The 19,831-nt window shown below is 39.3% G+C and overlaps 2 protein-coding genes across 7 annotated transcripts in view; both read left to right on the top strand.

Annotated features, from left to right (window-relative positions):
- Positions 1-7,400, top strand: part of SPPL2A (signal peptide peptidase like 2A) — a 28,872-nt gene extending 21,472 nt beyond the window's left edge. For 2 of the 5 annotated variants that reach the window (XM_083850751.1, XM_083850754.1), the window contains 2 exons: positions 214-247; positions 4,497-7,400. In XM_083850751.1, the coding sequence (XP_083706877.1) occupies positions 214-247; positions 4,497-4,528 (66 nt within the window). In that variant the 3' untranslated portion in view covers positions 4,529-7,400. Of the gene's footprint in view, positions 1-213; positions 248-2,475; positions 2,508-4,496 lie in introns of those variants that run through there. The other 3 variants (XM_083850750.1, XM_083850753.1, XM_083850752.1) reach the window with 2 other exon arrangements.
- An 8,920-nt stretch (positions 7,401-16,320) lies between these two features.
- Positions 16,321-19,831, top strand: part of TRPM7 (transient receptor potential cation channel subfamily M member 7) — a 56,240-nt gene continuing 52,729 nt past the window's right edge. The window contains exon 1 of one of the 2 annotated variants that reach the window (XM_083850731.1): positions 16,321-17,722. In XM_083850731.1, the coding sequence (XP_083706857.1) occupies positions 17,720-17,722 (3 nt within the window). In that variant the 5' untranslated portion in view covers positions 16,321-17,719. The remainder of the gene's footprint in view (positions 17,723-19,831) is intronic. The other variant, XM_083850732.1, reaches the window with a different exon arrangement.

The raw sequence follows: 19,831 nt of genomic DNA, 5'->3' as shown, positions 1-19,831 counted from the left end.
TTGCCTCATCCTCATGAGAACAGAGAAACCTTGCAGACTTGTTAGGGCAAAGCATCCCTAAGACAGGGGTTCAGCAGGTATCAGATGACTAAACTTCATAAACACTGCTATTTGCTTGTAATTCATTAGTTAGCTTTCTTTATTTGCGTTTTCTGATTTTTGTTTACTTTTTTGGTTGTGTATGATTTTAATAATGGAATGAATTTTATTTAGGTGTTGGACTCCACCAGGACGCCTTTGCTACAAGGTGTGATTATAGCCTTCTTTTAATGCAATTTTAATAATCTTTTGTGTTTTCTTTTTTTGCTTTTTCCCCTCTGCTTCTTCTTTTCATTCTTCTTTTCGTCTGTTTTCTTTTTCATTTTTCTGAGTAATTCATAAGAAAATGGTAGCAGTGAAGACAAGCTGTGAAAGTAAACCTGCAGTTACCCTTAGTTGTTTTTTCCTTCCAAGGAATTACGGAAAACTTAATATAAGGTATCTATGGAGCCATGATTCCTAAGATTGAATGTAGGCTTTGTTTTCTCTTTTACTCTATAATTTCCCAGATCCCTAGGAGTATCTTCAACTATTTAGAATTGATGGTGGTTGTACTTCTGTTAACTATATGGAAGTTCCCCCGCTAATTCTTCTGTGTCACTGCATTGATATGAAAACCACCTTAGAGCTAAACAACAATTTTATTGTCTTCTGTCTGTTACAATGTTAAGCATTTCAATTCATCTTTATTAGCTACCTCTGTAGTCTATGATCTTACTGCTCAACAGTATAATTTATCCGTTACTGTATGTAGTTCTTGCAGTGGGGTAAGGAGCAAGGATTCAGACTAGCTTTTGTGGTCTTGCTGCTGCATGGCTTCTAGACAGCAGTGAGAAAGCAAGAAAGAACCTTAATAGGCTATAGCTCGTGACTGCTAACACTGATACAATACATATTTTCACTGTCTACTGTCTCAGCATGTAGAGAGCAATACAATCTTTTAAATGTAAACTTCTTGCAGAATTTAAGTATCGAAATATAACTTGAATTACAGTCAGCATACTAGATTTCTGCATGTATTTATAAAGCATAAGCTGTCTGCTGTATGCACGGAAGAAAATTTGAGGTAGTGAACTCTGGCTGACTGTATCTTAAATTCTGAACTAAAAAGTACTTTTCTCTTTAGCTTCTTTCTTCTCTTCTAATAAAGAGTATTTTAAGTGTAATTAGAAAGTCTTTAGTAATCAAGAAATTGTATATATAAACACAAGAGGAGGCTAGTAAGTGGGAAGAGTAGAATGTAAATTAAAATCAGATGGCCAGACTGTATTTTTATAACTTAAGTCTTCTGTCCTTCTGTGTGCATTCAAATTCTTGCATAGGATTATTAAAATCAATTTTCAAGTTTCTACTTTATATATTTGGGAAACACTTTACTCCCTAAGATAGCTCTGAGATCCCATAATTCTTATTTGAGAGCATTTCTCTTTTTCCGTAATGATACAGTCTTAAATTCTAGTTCTGCCATGTGTGGCTTTTTTTTATGAAGTAGTCTTGAATTGTAAAGAGTCACTGCACAGGAAAATATCTTAACAGTGCACTGAAAGAAAGGAATTTCTTAGGAGAAGAACATACCTACTTCCCTACCACCAAGTGGGCAGTATTGCTGCTGTGAAGTGTATAGTAAAGATTTTTCTAGGTTTTCTAGATGGCTTATACTCCTCATGTATGTCTGCATGATATACTAATGTTTGATACTTACTTCCCAGTTATCAACTTAGAAAAAACAAACAGTAGTTTTAAAATCTCAGTATAATCTATGAAATCACTTCAGTAACATCATGAAAAATCTAGCAGAGTAGTAGAACTTTAAAGTCTTCTAGATGTACAAATTGTCTTGCAGCTTTTTTAGAATTTGTCTTTTGGAAGTGTTTAGGAATTTATTACCTTTTCTCGAAATAATAAATCAACAGATTTGTCATTGGCATGTTAGGCAGCAAGCACCTGCTATTTAGTACTGTAAGTTTAAACCATGTTTTTGAGATACTTGCACATTAATCAAAGTTAGAAGGTTTTAAGGATTATGTGAGTGCAACATCATCAGAGTCAATCTTGTTTTCAAGTGTGTACGTAGGTATTTCCTACTCTTTTACAGGTAGAAGGTGGGATTACCATTTCTAGTTCGGCTGTGTGCGTGTGTGTAGCTTTTTTTTTAATAGTTCACCATGTTAGGATCTATTTTAGTTCCAGAGTTATGTTTTATCTGTCTTGACACTACCTACCATACAAAAAAAAAAAAAAAACTGTCAGGAATTCAGATGTGGGAAAAAAGCTGATGAATTTCTTCCACTTAAAAAATGCTTGTCAGCTCTCCACCATGTTCTGTCTGATTCCTTTGGCTCTTTCAAGGATTGAGATGACAATTTTGTCCAGGATTTTAGCACTGTGCCTTCATCTTGATGCTGATTGTCATAAAGATTCCTGCCTCTTCTGCAGAGGTTTTGAGGACGTAGTTGTCCTGAGAGAACCTACAACTGGGATACTCTTATTGAAGAAGCTACTTAAGGCAAGTCTACATGTTTAGAAAGGTATCTGTTGTCCCTGACTTGAAGTTGTGGGCTATTCTTGTGAAGACAAGAATGTATTTCTTCATATATAGTGAAGAGATAAGAAATAGCAGGTCTATTTTGGTCTAAAGACCTTTTTCTTTTTTTTTATCTCGTTAAATTTATGTGTATCAAAAAGCCCCAAACACCTTTATAACCAAAATGGCTAGTAGAACATAAACTGAACTTAAATATCTCATACATCAAACAGACTTTAAAATTTAAATACATGTGATATCTTCAGCTTAAGCACATTTCGTGCTACTTACCTAGTTGTAGGATTGAGAGAAGAATGCTTGATGTTGGGATACAGTCAATTGTTGCAAATAGTATTAACTCTTCCTTCTGGAAGCATTTTGTCAATTTAATAGGGAAATATTTTACAATAACACCTGCCAAAAGTACCCTCTCTATGCCAGCTGTTGGATGATCCTCCTTAGGATAAAGGAAGCCATATATTACTTGGTGTGATATTGTGCTGCTGGTGGTGGGTGGTTTTTTGTTTGTTTGCTTAATTTGTTGTGTTTTGCTTTTCCTGGAAACAGATAATTGAATCCTCATTCAAAACAACTGTTTAGTTTCTGTAATTGTAGGGAGTGTTTTGCTTTGGTTGACTTTTGATGTGGGTTTTTGGTCACAGTGCAGAGGCAAGATTCTAGATATACTGAAGTGAATGTAAGACTGTCATTGGCACAAGAGTTCGGTACTGCTGGGCTGATCATGTGTTACAGTTGAGTTCTTGGGTGTATCAGCAAGTGCATGCCTAAATTGTTCTTGATTCTGACAGCATGAAGGTAGTGGTGTGAAAAACCTCTTCTGGTTTTAGTCAGATCAATACTGTGACCACAAGGCTCTCCTAAGCCTTACTTCAAGTCCCAATGACTTGTTTGGCCTTCATCTGAGCTTACTGTATGGCATGCTGGTGCATCCAGATTTGGAAACATCTTGTTTAAGTAAACTTAATTTTAAAAAGGTACGTTTGTATACCTTGTGATGACTCGGTTGTGATGGTGTAAAAGAGGATATGGCACAGATGGGTCATACCTAGAGAAGGAGGACGAGGCTTCTATCTTTTGATACTGAAAGCATTATGCCCTTGGTCTAATAACCCTGCCGTACTGAACATCAGAGCTCCTTGACATGTTCTGTTTTCAGCATTGGTTTTACTGCTTTCATATCTCCTGTTTTTCACATATCTGTTTTTCAGCTGTTAAAACTATCCAAAACTGCCCAATCCTTGGCCTCTTGTTAATTATGAAGTCCTTGAACTGGTCAACCTTAGTTTGTCATGCTAACCAATACATGTGCTTACCTCTGATTTTTTTCAGTGTTTTGTCCCAGGGATGAAACCAGAGCCTTCATTGTTGTCTAACAATACAGCAGTGGATAGGGAAACAAGCTTCTTTTTAGTCAGGGAAAGTACAAAATTTTCCAGTGAAATATATTTGTAGTACAGCTAGCTCTTATGGTCATAAAAAGAGAAAGCTAGTCTTTTCTATTCAAGCCTTTGCTTGCTAACTGTAAATGTTAAGTAGGAACCTAGGCTCTCTTTCCAGTTTTTCCAAACTGTCTTTAAAAAATTTGCTGAACCTCATTTTTTTTCCCTCCATGTTCAATAATTGAGACACTTTTGATACGTAACTTTAATTTCTTGAAGAGGACTGAAATCCTTGGATGGCAAGTGCTTTTGTAGTCAAAAGCATTAACTAAGAGCTTTTTGGTTAACTAAAAGCTATTTGGCTTGAATACTTTTCTGATGTATAGAGGACTTCCTATCTGTATGCTGCTAAAATGCACTCTAATACATGTTTAATTGTATTTCTCTTAGCTAACAAATACTTTGTACCAATGGGGGGAAAAACGCAATATTTCTGTATAAAGAACTGTCCTTTTAATTTTTTTTACATTTAGATGATGGAACATCTGGATTACCCAGGAAATGAAGAAGGCACAGCATCAGCCAGTGAACAGCCTGGAGGACAATAACATGTAGGATTCTGGCTTAAAATAGTATTCAAATTTCCTACAGATGAATTACAGTAAATTTGGTGAAGATTTACAATAGAGTATTTCATACTCTGTGTAAAAGGTTTTTTTACTCCACCTATATTTTTATGAAAAATATTGTTAATAACATAAAAGTAATCAAAATAGATTTGCATTTTTACAGCCAAACCATAGCTAGTAAAACTGTGCCTTATTTCGATTTAAATAAAGGGCATTTTCTATGCAATTTTCCAAATGTGCTTCTATACAGTATATTTTTATAAAAAATTTCTTGCCCGTATCACTTTGCATGGAATGTTTTCTTAGTTTTGATTAAGGCTAGTCAAATTTCATTTAAAAAATAATAATAAAAGCAGTACTCTTCACAGGATTTCTTTCCAGATTTTGAATGCGAAGACTAACAGTAATGTAACTACAGCAACTACAGAATGAAACTATAATTCCATTACTACACATAATGGAATAAACTGTTTGTATGCTAATCTATGTAGATTGTAAGCCATAAAATAGATAACAGGGCAAATTTTAATTTGTGGTTGTGAGGTTTTGTTTTGTTTTTCTTTTTTGTTTGTTTTTTCTCTGTAGTTTCACTGGCTCATGCCTTAGTCATGAAAATTGTTAAGCTTTGATGCAAGTCTTTGGATTATATGCATTGCCAACCATTAGAAAAAACTAAAAGTGTGTGGTGGAGGTACTTACACAGTGGCCCTGGAAACCTAGATGCAGCTCCTGGAATAGTTGGCAAAGATGGTGTGAAAGGCAAGAGGTTGTTTTTTGCTCAACAAGTGTGATTTAAATCTTGGGGGTGGGGAGGAAGACCTAAATTTAAGTTTGGACTAGTTCTTCTCATACCTGTTTGGACTTGGTCTATATACATATGTGGTCTTCATTTGGCTTTGTCTTAATTCATAGGGATGGGGGATGAAAGGACAGGTTTTTCTAGCTTTTGCATCTATACCATACTTTTTTTTTTGAAACTGTTTTTGAAACTTCTTTGTGATTGATAGACAAACAACAGGTTTGAATAGTGCTAGTATTGCCTGTGTTAGTTAAGGCCAGTGCCTGTGTTTAACTTGATTAATTACAATTTGTTTTAGCTTATAAATACTCTAAAGACTTGGAAAAGGAAAATTAGTTTAAATTGTTAATTTGCATTTAGAAGAGTTTGAGTTTGTGTGCTTGTTTGATGCTTTTTTCATTTTTTTGGGGGGAACTGCAAATTGAGGGGGATTAGGCATAGAAAATTTGTAAAGCTGTATCGCTAACACTTTACACCAAAGAAAATTGGAGAAGGCAACAACAGGAAACCACTGAGTTCACTTAATCGTCAGGTAGTCATTAAAACATCTTTTCTTATTTTTGAAGTGGATGTCGTTCTATAGTCAGTACAAGTCAAAGAACCCCGGAGAAAACCAAATAAGTGTAAGCTGGGCAATGGCAGTGCAGCCTTTCCTGCAGTGCCTCACGCAAGTGCCTCACTGTTGGTGTGAAGGTCACCTCTAGACACAATTGGTTAAGGGCATGTCGGCTCAGGAAAACTTACACAGATGAAATCTAGTTTAGCTAGATTTGCTTTGAAAGTATGCTAATTAAGACAATTGTAAAACTGTATTGGCAGTTAACAAAGGCTTACTGCAAATTTACTGCTTTACATAACTAATATCAAGTTTAAACCTTTTTGTTCTCAAGAGTCCTGATGTAGATAAACCTACCAACTGAGTATCAGTTGTTGCTATTCGCACAGATTTACCTTGGTACCAGTTGATACGGGTAAGATAACCACCTTGTTTGTAGCTCTGCAACTTCTCTAAGAAAACAAATTGTAAACAGTTTTTGTATGTTAGTAGATGCCCATCATGCCTTTCTTGATCTAAGCTTGAACTGACAGCTTCAGAATACAATGATTTTTGTGCACTGTCTTCAATTTTTATTTATCTGAGGCAGCCAGGCTGACTGGCACTTAATAACAAATTACAGTATACCTCAGTGTTCTGATATCAGACTGAAAACTTCTGCTCTGATGTGTTGTCATGTTCTTTGACAAGCCCAATATCTGCCAAAGTTAAATGGTTGTGAAGAAGTGGATGAAAATTTCTGAATGACGTAACATCATAACCCATTCAAAGTCCTGGAATGCTCAGAGCTCTCAGAAGCTTCACAAACCTACATAATGACTCCTTTTTCTTTGAAATCTTCTGTGTAGAGGATTTATTAAATTTTCACCTATAATTGTGAATGGTATTGATGATGGACTAGTATAAATAAAGAAGACCTTTGGCAACGCAAGTGTATTCAGCAGTTGGCTGTAGAAACTGTTGTGTTCTGTGCCTAATTATGCTCCATGCCTGATAATGCCTGAGGTTTCACACGTGCTGCAGTTTAATTGGATGTAAACTAACTTTTCTCTTTCAAATGTTTAGGTGCTTTGTTTACAAAAAGTAAGAATGGCATTTAAAATTTTACATAAATAACAGGTTAGTAGTGACTACTGAAAAGAGATTTTTATAAGCTCAGTAGAATTGATTGCAACACTTCTAGCAGTTTTGAATGTTTTTTAATATTAAACTTGTTTGTACTAAACACTATGTTAAAATCGTTTTTAGCTATATAAAAATCTTACTACTTTTCATTGTATGTTTACTGACAACTCCCTTTCTCATGACTCTTAATTTATCACTTTAAGAATGTTATTAATAAATGTTACTTGTGTTAAAAAAAAAAAAAAAGTTGAGCGATTGCTTTGAGTCATCTTATTGTGAATGTTCTTGAGAAAACAATAAAAATCCGTAATATCAAGTGAATGAAAAATGCATTTTATCCCCCTTTAAGCGATGTAGCTGCAGTTTTTATCCATCCTGCCCAAGGTATATAAATTATGATTGTATTTGTAAATACCTGTGTTGTGGCTTTTTTAATTCTTTCTTCCTTTTTGCTTTTTTTTTTATTATTATTAGAAGGGTTGTGGGTAGAGGGCACTGATGTCTGTGAATTGAGTATCAATATTACTGGTCTAACTCAGCAAGTGCTTGTTGCACAGCTGTTAGTCATTGGACTCTGAAAGTGTACCTGACAAACAGTGAGTTACAAATTTAACAATTGTAAATTTCTTGATGGTAACGAGGTTATTTGCACTCAGTGTAGGAAACAATGCTAGAAAAGTATTGTTCTACTGAATGTACTTAGCCTGAGACAGGAAGGCAAAAAAAAAGCCAAGCTTAGGTCTTGAAAACTGGGCTGGGTTGGAAATGTGGGCAGAGGAAGAAATAAAATCACTAAACATGAATGAATATATTTGATATGTGATCTTTGAGGCATTTTTATAATCCTGTGATACTGTTTGTATTAAAATTGAACAGGTTTTTAACTTTTCTAGCCTCTTCTGCTCATATACTGGAGCCTCCAGTAGCACCGAGTCACGCTAATTGAGTACTTAAATGGGAAAGAAAACTCCTATGTACTGTCCCTCTTTAAAGAGAGGATAGTTGCCTTGTGATACTTTAATTTGGCATTGGAAGCTGTCTTGCATAACTTGCGCAGAAAATCTCTCTTCCCACTCAGCCAAGTCTGCAGGTGGAGGAGAAACATAGCTGTTATGTTGGAGTCATGATTAACAGCATCTTAACTTGTCCTTCTATAACTTTCTTTTTCTATTGGAGCTTGGACTGTGAAATAACTGAATTGATCACTGAGTTAGGCTGAGAGAAAACTGAGACTTCCTTAGAGTTTATTAGTAGTATAACTCATGAGCACAGATGCTGTCAGTCAAGAATAAGAGTGAATGTTAGAGTAGTTGTTATAGTTGATATAAATTTTTTTTGTTTACAATAAAGTGAATATATAGGTAAATCTGTGAACAGCTCTTCTGTTTAAAAGGTTAGCCACACCATAGAGTACTCAAAGAGAAACAGCTTCTAACTCTAATTGGCCTTCCTGTTGCAAAGTTCAGTCTCAGCTGCTGTATGAAGTCTTGTACTTGCATACATTGTGTACGTGCTGGCTCAGACTCTAACAGAGTTACAAAACCAAAGTAGATAGGAAGTGAATTTAAACTATATTGAGGTATCTTTGACTAGAATTTCACGAATTGCATGTCAGCCAAGCCATAGTTGACTTTTTTTTTTTAATTTGAATTGCAGCATGATTGGATCTTGCTGCCCAACCTTGGTAAGCCCTGCCTGTTCCAGAAGTATCCTGCTTGCCAGCAGAGTATATAGATTACATTTATGTGCTGGAATATACTGTTTGGTGTTTTTTTTTTTAAAGCTTGTCACGTGGAAACCTATTGGCAAGCCCTACTACACAATGACCTATCCAGATGTTTGACTCTGACTTTGAGAATAGGAACAAACTACTAAAACTAACCTTCATGTGCTTGTATATATTTTTCCTTAGATTTACGTGTTTTTTAAAAACTAGAGAAGCTAGGCAGAACAGATGTAGATGCAGTTAACAAGTTGGTTTTTGCACTGACTATCTCCAGTGCATTCTGTTGTTATAGTTGTTGCATTTGACACTTCTGTAAAACTGCACATCCCATGGGCTTGAAAATTGCGAGCAGAAGGAAGAAATTATCTTCTAAGGCAGTGAGTTACCATTGCTAGTTAACAGGTGCTTGCCTCCTTAGATGAGTTCAGTCTTGTTTCCCGCTTTGTCAGCAATTTTATTCATGCTGTTCCAAGTTAAATTCTATCTGATATACACTGATTGTAGTTTGCTTTGTGGGAGACCAAGTCAGGCCTCAAAACTAACAATTCTCGATGAAGTCAGTTTGTTCCCCAGAGTATAGATTATTGAGATTATTAAGATTATCTTAAGTTTTGTTTACCTGAAAATATTCCATCCAGCAGTACAAATTGGGAGCCAAAGAGCTGGCAAGCAGCTTTGGAGGAAAAGACCTGGGGTCCTGCCAGATACCCCACTGACCATGTGTGGTGGTTTTACCGTGCTAGGCAAAGTGCCCTTGTGGCAAAGAAGGCCACCAGCATCCTCGGCTGCATTGACAGAGCACAGCCAACTGGCCAAGGGAGGTGGTCCTTGGTCCTTCCCCTCTGCTTAACGCTGGTGAGACCACATCCACAGTGCTGGGCCAGGCTCCCTAGTACAGAGACGTGGACATAGTGGGGTGAGTTCAGTTAAGGGCTCAGAGCACCCCTCAGATGAGGAGAGCTGGAATTGTTCAGCCTGGAGAACAGAAGGCTCAGGTGGGTCTTATCAGTGTTTATAATACCACGGGTGTGTGGAGCCAAATTGCAAAGAAAACAGAGCTTATTTTTCCCCTGTGAGGTTGGTCAAACACTGAAACAGTTGCCCGAAGGGGTTGTGGAGTCTGTCCTTGGGTATATTCAAAACCCAGCTGGACAGAGGCCTGGCATCCTGCTCGGAGCAGGGCAGGTGGACTAGGCAATCTGTAGAGGGGTCTTCCAGTTCTCACTGTTCAGTGATTCAGCAATTATTAATATTTTTTCTGCTCATTTTCCAACCCAGATAATCTGTAACATTTTTTTCCCTTCATTAAAGAAGTCAAATTTTATCACCACAACTTGGGTTTGATTTCTCAACTGGAATTATTTAATTATTTTAAATTGTTGGATTTAAGTATATTTAAAAGTTGCCTTGGGATTTGTAATGCTTTCAGAAGCTAAAACACTGTTTTATTTTCAAATAGACAGTATAGCACGTTTATTTTACTGTGTAAATGATTTATCTTTTTTTTTTTTGAGGAAAGAGGGAGGAGACCAACTCAGACTGGTATCCCTTTTGTCAGAAGTGATTGATCAAAGTTCAAGGTTTTGCATTCTTGACAGAGGTTGTTGATGGAGACTCAGGTATCTCTGGAATTCCTTTTATTTATAAAGAATGTGCAAGATCCTGTTTCCCTGAACACAGAGGGCATCAAATAGATGAGAAGAGTCTTTTACTTGCAGCTGAAAGACCTTTTAATCAAGACTGTATGTAGATCAAAGAGCTCCTTTTCAGTTTTTTCTTAGGAGTGTGCTCACAGGTATTCTGCTGTCAGGCTTTCTGTTCCCTCCCCTTGCTCACGCATATGCTCTCCTCCTTTCTTTCCTCTTCTTTTTTATTCAGGGCTATATCAGCACATTTTTGAAGTGTTTTCACATGTTACTTTTTGGACAATAACATGTGCCTCTGCTCCAATATGAAGTTTAGTGTTTATGAGGAAGCTTAACCTTTTGGACTCTGTTAAAACAAATGCAGCACTCATAGCCAGCAGCTTAATCCACCCTGGAACAGTAATTTAAAACAATAGCTTCCTTCTCTTCATCCGTATCTGTGTTATTGTCCCCACTGACTCCTGGGGTTGCATTAATGTTCATGCAGTAGCTTGGTTTAGATTTGAAAAAGAAAAAATTAAGTTTTTTTACAGGTTTGTCAGAAGCTGAAGTGTGCTCATGCTGGCTCAATGACTTCTTCAGAAAGGTTACAGAATATATCAATTTCTGTATTGTAGATGCTCAGGAATAAAAGGAAATACAATAGGTATTGGTACACTTAAAAATTCAAAGGTGTCTCAAATTAAATTTTGAGCTTTGTTGTGAATGTATTCCTATCAAGGCTACAAGAAAACAGATCTTTTTAATTAATGTTACAAGTAGGTATTTCTCTGGTAGCTGATTTTAAAAATAAATTTTAGCAGTAAATTTAAATTATAGTAACATGGAAAAAAAGAGCAAATGCGTGCCTGTTTGTACTTTTTTTTCCCCTCTAAGAAATGGAATGACAAGCATCGCAGAATAATGGTGTAAGCTCTGGGCCCTGGAAAAGTGTGTTGAGCAACTCTGCACACTGGAGTCTGCCAGTGGCACCTCGAAGAGGGTCACTGTCAAGTAAGAGTTCAAAGTTGGATGACTAAGGCCAGTCCTGTATAGGCTCACCTAAAATTTTACCTTTTGATTATGAGGTAACTATCCCTAGATTTCAAAGAACGCTAAGAAACAGTGCTCCGTAGGGATACCTGTGAACTTGTAAACATCTCCGATTTCTAAAATTCAATGAGCAGTTGGTTTGTCTGGCCATCCTGTTCTTGCAAAACCAATTGTTTAGACTTGTATTATGCTGGCATTGTGTGCTGCTGCTGTCCAGCCGCACGGAGACGCAGCACCTCTGGCTGTGGCTGCTGCTGCTGCTTTCCCCTGCTGGGTTGGGCAGCACAAGCATGGAAGGAGGTGCTGCACCTCTGCTTCTTGCACAGCTGGAGCATCTCTACACAAAGACTTATCTCACTGAATGTCTGCCATGGACCAGCTCAGCTGCTAACAAGTTAAAACTCAAGACAAGAATTTGAGAGCCTGAAGATTGTATCAGAAACGATTTTTCATAGAGAAGCTTTGCAAATCCGATAGAAGTTATGGAGGGGGGGAGGGAGTTTACAAGAAGAAAAACTGACATAAACTTGCTTCAGTTATTTTTTTAAAGGCAGGCACTGATAAAATCTTTCAAAGGCTCAGCCATTATGGTGTAATTGTTCCCATAAGGTTCCTGGCAGCTACTGATTTTACACATGTAAATAGAGGTGTTTGGAGGCACACCCTTGGCAGTTCTGTGCAAGACTTCGGCCTGTGTTGGTTAAACTCTGAGTGTATTCTAAGCGGTAAGTAATATATCCACAAATACAGGATGCCTGTATTATACTTGGGATGATGGGTTGGGTAATGTATCTTTCTTTACGCTTCTGGAACGTGTATAAGGAAGAATTACTTGCTCAGAACAGCCGTAGGTACTCAACCTTAATTAGCTAATCAGTGTGAATATGTCTTCCTATTAATATGGAAAATCTTTAATGCTGATTTCTAAACTGGATAACCCACACCCTCATTTGCCCAATTTGGATGTGACAAGCCACAAAGCTGAACCTGAGTTACTGGTTCTGCACTCTGAGCTTGGAGTGGTAGGTCATGGGGCCCTCTGCATTGCCATCAGAAAAAACACTCCGGAATCCTTTCCTAGTGTTGGCGATAATTTGCCGGTCCCAGAAAAAATGGGGAGGCCCTGTAAACCTAAATAGCCTCACATAGCTTTGCTTGCATCTGCATTGCAAAATAAATGGCTGCCTTTGAAAGTGAAATAATGCTCTGTAGTTAACACACTAGATAAGTGGAAAACACCCTCATGCTTTTGTGATGGGTTGTCTCTTAAAATGTAAGGTGAACTGCACAGGTGGCCTTTGGATGATACCACATCAGAGCTCTTTACTCTCTAAAGACATGCTATATCCACACTCCTTATAATTACTCCCTTTGCACAGAAAGATCTCAACACTATTTTGCCAATTTTTAATACATGAACAGTTCTGTCACTATGACTTAAATCATACATAAATTGCTTGTGAAATTGGAACCTAAATCAGTTACAGGGGATAATTTGTTTTTTGATTTTGTAAAAAGTTAATTTTGCATACTCATTTTTTTTCCAGATGCGTCTTGAAATTTTAGTCGATTTTATGACCTATTTCTTGAATGTATGCAGCTAAGGTACTTGTTCCTTTGAGGAAATACATATCTTCTCAGATGTAAAAGCTAACACGTTGTTCAAATTCATTACTTTTAAAACAGGATTTTAGGATCTTTGGTGTACTGCAAAAAGATTAATAAAACTATGGAACCTCTTGAGAAGATGATGTGTAACTCTGGAGTTTAACACATACCAACAAAGTGATTACAATTTCTAAACAGTTTTAAAACTGTGCAGTTACATGCTTTTAGAGTTTTATCTTCTCTGTCTTCAACAGAAACAACCTTCCTTCTGTTAGGTTATATTTCCTAAGTCGCATGATTAATAGCAATAACTTATTTCTCATTCATCCCATTTTGAAAGAACATGTTTTGAATCCCTGATAAGTTTGATGTTTGCAGTGTTATTTGGTGAATTATCTGAGAGGTATTGGGCAAAATGTTCTCACAAAAACATCAATAACTCCGGTACTAGAAAACCCCTTCACAAATAACAGGGAGGACTTGCAGATCCCATTATTCTGGGTCATTGTACACTTTTTTTTTGCCTTACTTGACAATCTTTAATGTTGATAAAGTCTTTATGCTTACAAAAGAGGAATGGTCAGAATATAAACTGGTGTGTTGTCACCTTAGCTATACATAGAGAGCTGGTTTACCTAGATGTATGAGAAACAGACAAACCTGGGGGGGGGGGGGGGGAAGACTAAATATGGGTTTGGGGGGATTCACCATTCTTAAAAAAAAGTGAAACAATAATACTGCTTTTCTGCCATAGGTGACTTCAGTAAGGGGGAAAAACGTTTCTACACAGAATCTGTTTGACCGTGAGTAGGATATTAACTAGATCTCCTTATCAGTTGGCATTTGCATCTGATTTAACTACATGAATCCCAGTGCATATTTAAAAGAGCAGCTGCAGAGTAGTAGGTTGCATCTCTGGGAAACCTTATAGTGAGTCAAAAAAAAAAAAGTCAAAACCCATTACTTTTATTTCATGGTTACTCATAGCATTCATCTCTGTGAGAAAATAAGTATTTTAATCTTTTTCTTTCTGTGCACGACTCAGTTCATCTACTTGAGGGTGAATGAACGAGCAGTCAAACAGCTTCTTCTGGCTACTGGATATTGCAATAGTGAGATAAGGGTTTCCTTAAAGAATTTTTCTTATCCTTTAGCGCTTATTGCAGTGAGATCAAGTTACAGCTGGTTTAATGCAAATTTTACTAGTTCTGGTGATGATTACTTAACAGATAATTGCTGAACATAAAGTGTAAGTGACAGATTGATACTTTGCTTTGAGGTATACAAAGTAGATACAGGAACCACATAGCAAAACCACATAGTTTTGTTTAAACCAGTTACATGTTATTTTAGATAACAGAAGATTGTTTCAGGTTAAATGTCTTTGAATACGATTAATTTGAAATAATGCTTCATTGTTGCCTTCTAATTCACAGCTGTCAGCTCTTCATTTGGAAGAGGATATTAGGGGGATTCTGAGCTGACTATTGGTGTGGTTGGAAGGTAACACTTAGGGTCACAAGTATATATCAAATATATATTCTATTGCTTAGCCCTCTGAGGTTGAGGTTCAGTGATGAAAACAAGATTGAACATCTGAATGTGCCGTAATTCACTTCTTCTGGATGACTAATGCTGCTATCTTAGGGTCAAAACACGTCATGTTCTGTATAATTGAACAACGTAATACAAGGATGTAAGGTGACTTCCTTATGCCATGTGCCATCAGTTCTAGGTCACAGAGATTTATTTCACTGTAGTGCTATGTCCTGCCCCCCTTCACAACACTCTTTCTGAAGGCTGACACTCTTTCCCAGACAGTGAGGCAGAGAGGATGTTGATGACTCATTTTCCCTTTATTTTCTTCACGAGCTGTTCCAGTGAAACAATGTGCTGTCTCTCCATCTGAGCTTATCACAAGCACTGTAACTCTCAAACAATTTGATGTCAATCTCTTTTCAGTTTTGCGGGATCAACAGGAAAAAAGACATGGAAAATTCCTCACCTCAAGCATGTTCTCCTAAAACAACAGCTTGTACAAGAAAAGTCTCACATTGTGTCCAGGCTGGCCTCCAGCTACTTTTTCTGAATTTCCTTGCTCCTTCTAGCTCTTGAATATTAAACCTAGAGGCCAATGTGATAACCATGAAAAACAAGTCAGTATAGCCCAGTATGTCTGTAGAGAGGACCTAGTCATTAAAGAACTTGCTCATAAATTGCATTTGAGATACAAAGAGGTTTAGATTAATTAGGAAAAAAGAGGAAGGGAGGAAGCAGGATTGTGGGAGATTATCAGAAGAGCTTCACAGTGTTAGCTGAAGAACTCAGAAGTCCCCCTTTTTCTTTGCTTTCCTTTGGAAAGTTTTTGAACCACCTCCAGCAAATCTTGCTGGGCTTTCACTGCTGCTCCTGTTGTGGCTTGGTAAGGAGGACAAGCACTGGCACATGGGAATCTGGGTGGGAACAAGTGGCTGCAGATCAGCAGGCTTTGGATTTCTCCTCGAGTAAATTTAACCTGTTTTTGTGAAATTTTGTATTCAGAACGTAATTTAGGTGTCCTGAATCGCCCCTTGGAAACACCTAATTTTCCTACTCCAGGAAAATTAAGAGGCCTAGGAGCCTAATCTTCATACCTGTGTAAGATACCACAAATTCTTCTGAAGTTAACTAAAAGCAAGCATTAGGAACTCCCCTGCAGCAACACTGTAAGATGGAGCTGAATGCCTCTGGTTGTGAGGGTTTTCTCAAATTTGCGCCTATTGTTTGCAGCAAATGGGTTCTGCTGCTGGAATTTACTGCCAGACTTACCCTGTCAAATGGCTGATAATGCAAGGACATTTAATTTCTTTGTATCTTCAGTTTAGATTAATTTTATTATTATATATTAAAACTTGTATTTCATAGTATTTGGTTCATATCAGGTTAAATTTTGTTATTCAGTTTCATGTGTGTATGTGTAAAAAGTTTGGCACGGTTGCTGGTTGCTCTATTGTTGTTGATGTTGAATTGCATTGATAGGAATGTACCAGTATGGGTGCATCCATCAAACAGACCACAAGTAAAGCTGACAACAGCTGCCATCTAGCTTCCAGTTCTGCTGCTTTTGTTAATGCTTGGTTTGATTTAGGTCATCTTCCTCTAATCATTGGAGCTGGTCTAGTAAATCTGCAGGGTGCCGAAGCTCAGACTCTCAGCGACAGTTTCTGTCATGCTGAGGCTGACTGGTTTTGGGCCGTGAGAGTGGGCAGAGCTTGGTGACCCATGAGGACAACTGACGGCTCAGGTGTGAGTGCAGGCTCGCATTTCTATCCCCTTAACCAAATGCTATGCAGAGTTAATGCTGACTTTTTGCCAGCAAGAGGAGATGAGCAAGGCCAGATTCAGCATAAAATCACCACAGCACAGGCAAGTAAGTCCTGACACTGAAAATCCAAGTGCCATGGTATTTTAAACAAATTTGTGCCTTCTGCTTGAGCGTGTACAAAATGAACTCTCAGGTGAGGCTACGGTATTGTAGAAATGGGGTCAGGACCTTTGACCACTGTTTTAATCGTGAAAGGAAACAGCATTAAATAACTATGAATGTCCTAAATAAAGTTAATGGTGGTAAAAGGTAGTATCAGACGTTGATTTCAGAGAGTGATTTGTGTAGGAAATCTCTACTTTTCTATTTTTAGGGAACACAATTTGATCCATACTTAATCGCTTTTTCTTCCCTTATTTTTTCTTCTAGTATACAAAGTGTTGTGAAAGATAAATGATGAAATGTCTCCGGGGATTTTTTTTTTTTTTTTTTGCTAGTGACACTTCTTATCGAGTTTGCCAGTTACGTGTGGAGAGCCACTCCAGGCCGGTTCCTCACCCGGGCTGGGCCCGGAGCAGCCCGTGGGCGCAGTGCAGCCCGCCTCTTCCCGCCAAAAGGCGCTCTCCTCAGCCTGAGTCACAAAAGGTGTTCCAACACTTTGAAGTTTAAAAGATTCTAACGCGAACAGGTTTGCATTTATTTATTTATTTAAAAATAAAATTTAAAAAAAAGGCAAAGGCTTAAAAAGGTGCCGGGCTTTCCGGAACAGCACTCCTCCCTTTGAAGCGTGCCTCCGGTCAGACTGGTTCGTCCCTAACGTGGCGCTGCCGACACCTCGCGCGCGGAGGTCCGGAAGCTCCCGGCCCCCGCCGCCGTTCCGGCCCCCCCCTTCCTTCGGCACACCGGGGCCGGCCGGGAAGGCCCAGGCGCCCCCTCCCGTCCCGTTCCGCCCCGAGGGCGGCCGTGAGCAGGGGCAGCGCCCCGGCGGCCCCCTCCTCCCGGGGGCGGTGCGCGCTGACGCGGCAGCGCCGCGGCGCTCCGCCGGCCGAGTCGCACAATTATGAGAAAGAGCCGCCGGGCCGAGGCCGCCGCCAGCGCTGGGTCCCGGTGCGGAGCCGAGGCAGCGCCGTCCCCCTCGCCCCGCTCTCCTCTCCGGCTCGGGAGCGTCGTCCTCGCCCGGCTCCTCTCCGCTCAGCCCCCCGCAGCCGCCGAGCTCAGCCCCGATAGATGGAGACAGGCCCCGCCACCGCCGACGCCGAACCACGAGCGGGAGCCGCCCGGCGCGAGGGGAGCCAGAGTCGGCGCCGAGACCCAGCCCGGCCCTGAGGAGAATGGTGAGGGTCCTGCCCCAGCCCCAGCTCCCCGGCCCCCCCCCGGGCTGTCACCTCCCGGCCTCGCCCTCCCCTCCGCGCCCGGCCGGGCCCTGCCCTCCCTCGGGGTCCCCCCGGCCGCCGGGCCGAGGCTCCCGCCGCCGCCTCCGGGGCTTCTCGTGAGGTGCCCCCGGGGCGAGGCAGCGCCGCCCTGCTGCTGCCCTCAGCCCGGCCCGGCCTCCCCCCTCGCCCCTTCCTCCACACGGCCGGCACCGCGGCTGCCCTTTCCGCTGGGACACCGCCTTTCGTTCCTTGTCTCAGCGTTGTCTCAACCCTTCACAACGTTTTTGGCGAACGGAATCCGTATGGTAGACCTACCAGTTCTCAGGGGTGCAGCCATTCCTCCGTTTCAGTCTTCCCGACCATTTAATTTTTGAAATTTCTCCCCGTTCTCATATACAGCGGGGAGTATAAACCCTTACAAAGAAGCATATGAACCTCTGCAAAGTAAACGGTTTTAATTCCAGCTCTTTTCCTGGCTGCTAATCGTTTTTTTGTCCCTATAAGTTTATTTCTTAATTGAAAGATTAATTCTTTACAGAATTTAGAGTGAACCAGTGCGCAGAGTGCTTTCAAATCATTTTGAGAATCTCAACGTGGAGTGTAAAGCCGTGGATTTCTACAGGTTGCTCGAACTTCTAGTCAGGCACTTTATTTAGCTTTACATAAAGTGATGTTTTGTTTTGCAGTGTATTGTTCAAAACCACATGGATTCACACCTTCAAATAATATTTTTTTTATTATATCTGTCAACTGTATAGAAATGTGGGCTTTTTCTAGAGTCTGCAGATCCAAAACTCTTAGGAAGAAGCTGAAAGAGCAGCCTTCCAATTTTACTTGGAAGAGTACTTGTTGTCTTCCACTTGATTGGTACTTGCTCTTCTCAGCAGAGGGATTTTTATTTTTGAGTTTGGTTCTGCTGTTGTGTTAGTGCTCACGACCTAGAAATGTACAGATCTGTCATAACAGATATCGCGTGGTATTTTGTAATTACTCTTTATTCAACTCAGGCACACGACCTGTTGTAGAACATTCTATGCAAGTCCATTTTACTAAATTTCCCCACTGCTCCATGACATTTTGCAGTTTTTAAGAGCTGCTGGATAGTGTCCAACATTAAATCAGGATTTTTTCTAAAGAGAGTTGTTCAGTGTGGTAGTCCTGAGAGTTCAGTTTTTTTTTTTTTTTTAACATGTGTGTGGTGGTAAGTGTCTGCTAGATCATCCTTCATACCTTCTGGTATGATGCCATTCTTGACTTTGCTATTTAAAGTGGGGGAAAAACCTTTTGCACATGTGAAACGGTTTAGGCTGTTCTTGGACAATTTCTACCCAAGTTTCCTGGTATTTTACTTTGATTTTTGTTTGTGTTCTTGGAAGGATAATTTTCACTTGCCGTACAAATAGAAACATCTGAAGGTACATTGAAATGAAACCTTACATTTAACAGTTATCAGGTATTTTTAAATATATTCTGTCAGATCATCCTCCAAGTTATCTGTTGGATAGAGGTACTCTATTGTGTCTTAACCTTCTTTTCATGTCCCTCGATGATTTTTGTAGCTATTGTCTTGCTGCCTTCACCTTTCTGTGTTATCATATCAGCCCTGCTTTCTCTGCTGTGCTGATGATCTGATGATAGACTTCAGCATCCAAACTCCTCTCCTTTTTTCATGGTTATCTTTACTGTTTGCTGTACTTTCCCTTTCCTGGAAGTTTCGCATTAAGCCTAGAACTTTTCCTGCTTCTCTTTTATGTCCCTCCGTGAGATCCGTTTCTATTAATGGTTTGCTTCTTGTGGACAGTCATGGCAGCAGAGTATTTTCTAAACAAACCAATGTTGTTTTGAATTTACATAACTTAGGCTGACAGAGTTGGGTTTGACCATATTGGTTTGCCAATTTTACACCTGTAATGATGTAAATAAATCTCGAAGAAGATTTGTCAAAAGGTTTGTGTGAAGGGAAGGGAGATGCTTTCATGGTCTACAACTTATGTGCTTGACAGAATTTTGCATAGTAAGTTGAATTTTCTTTCCCAGAAAGACCCTGATTAGCCTAATTAGGAGCTTAAT

This window comes from Anser anser (assembly GCF_964211835.1).
Source record: "Anser anser genome assembly, chromosome: 10".
Classification (NCBI taxonomy): domain Eukaryota; kingdom Metazoa; phylum Chordata; class Aves; order Anseriformes; family Anatidae; genus Anser; species Anser anser.
Note: the sequence above shows the minus strand (reverse complement) of the source record. Positions and strands in the feature narration are given on the sequence as shown.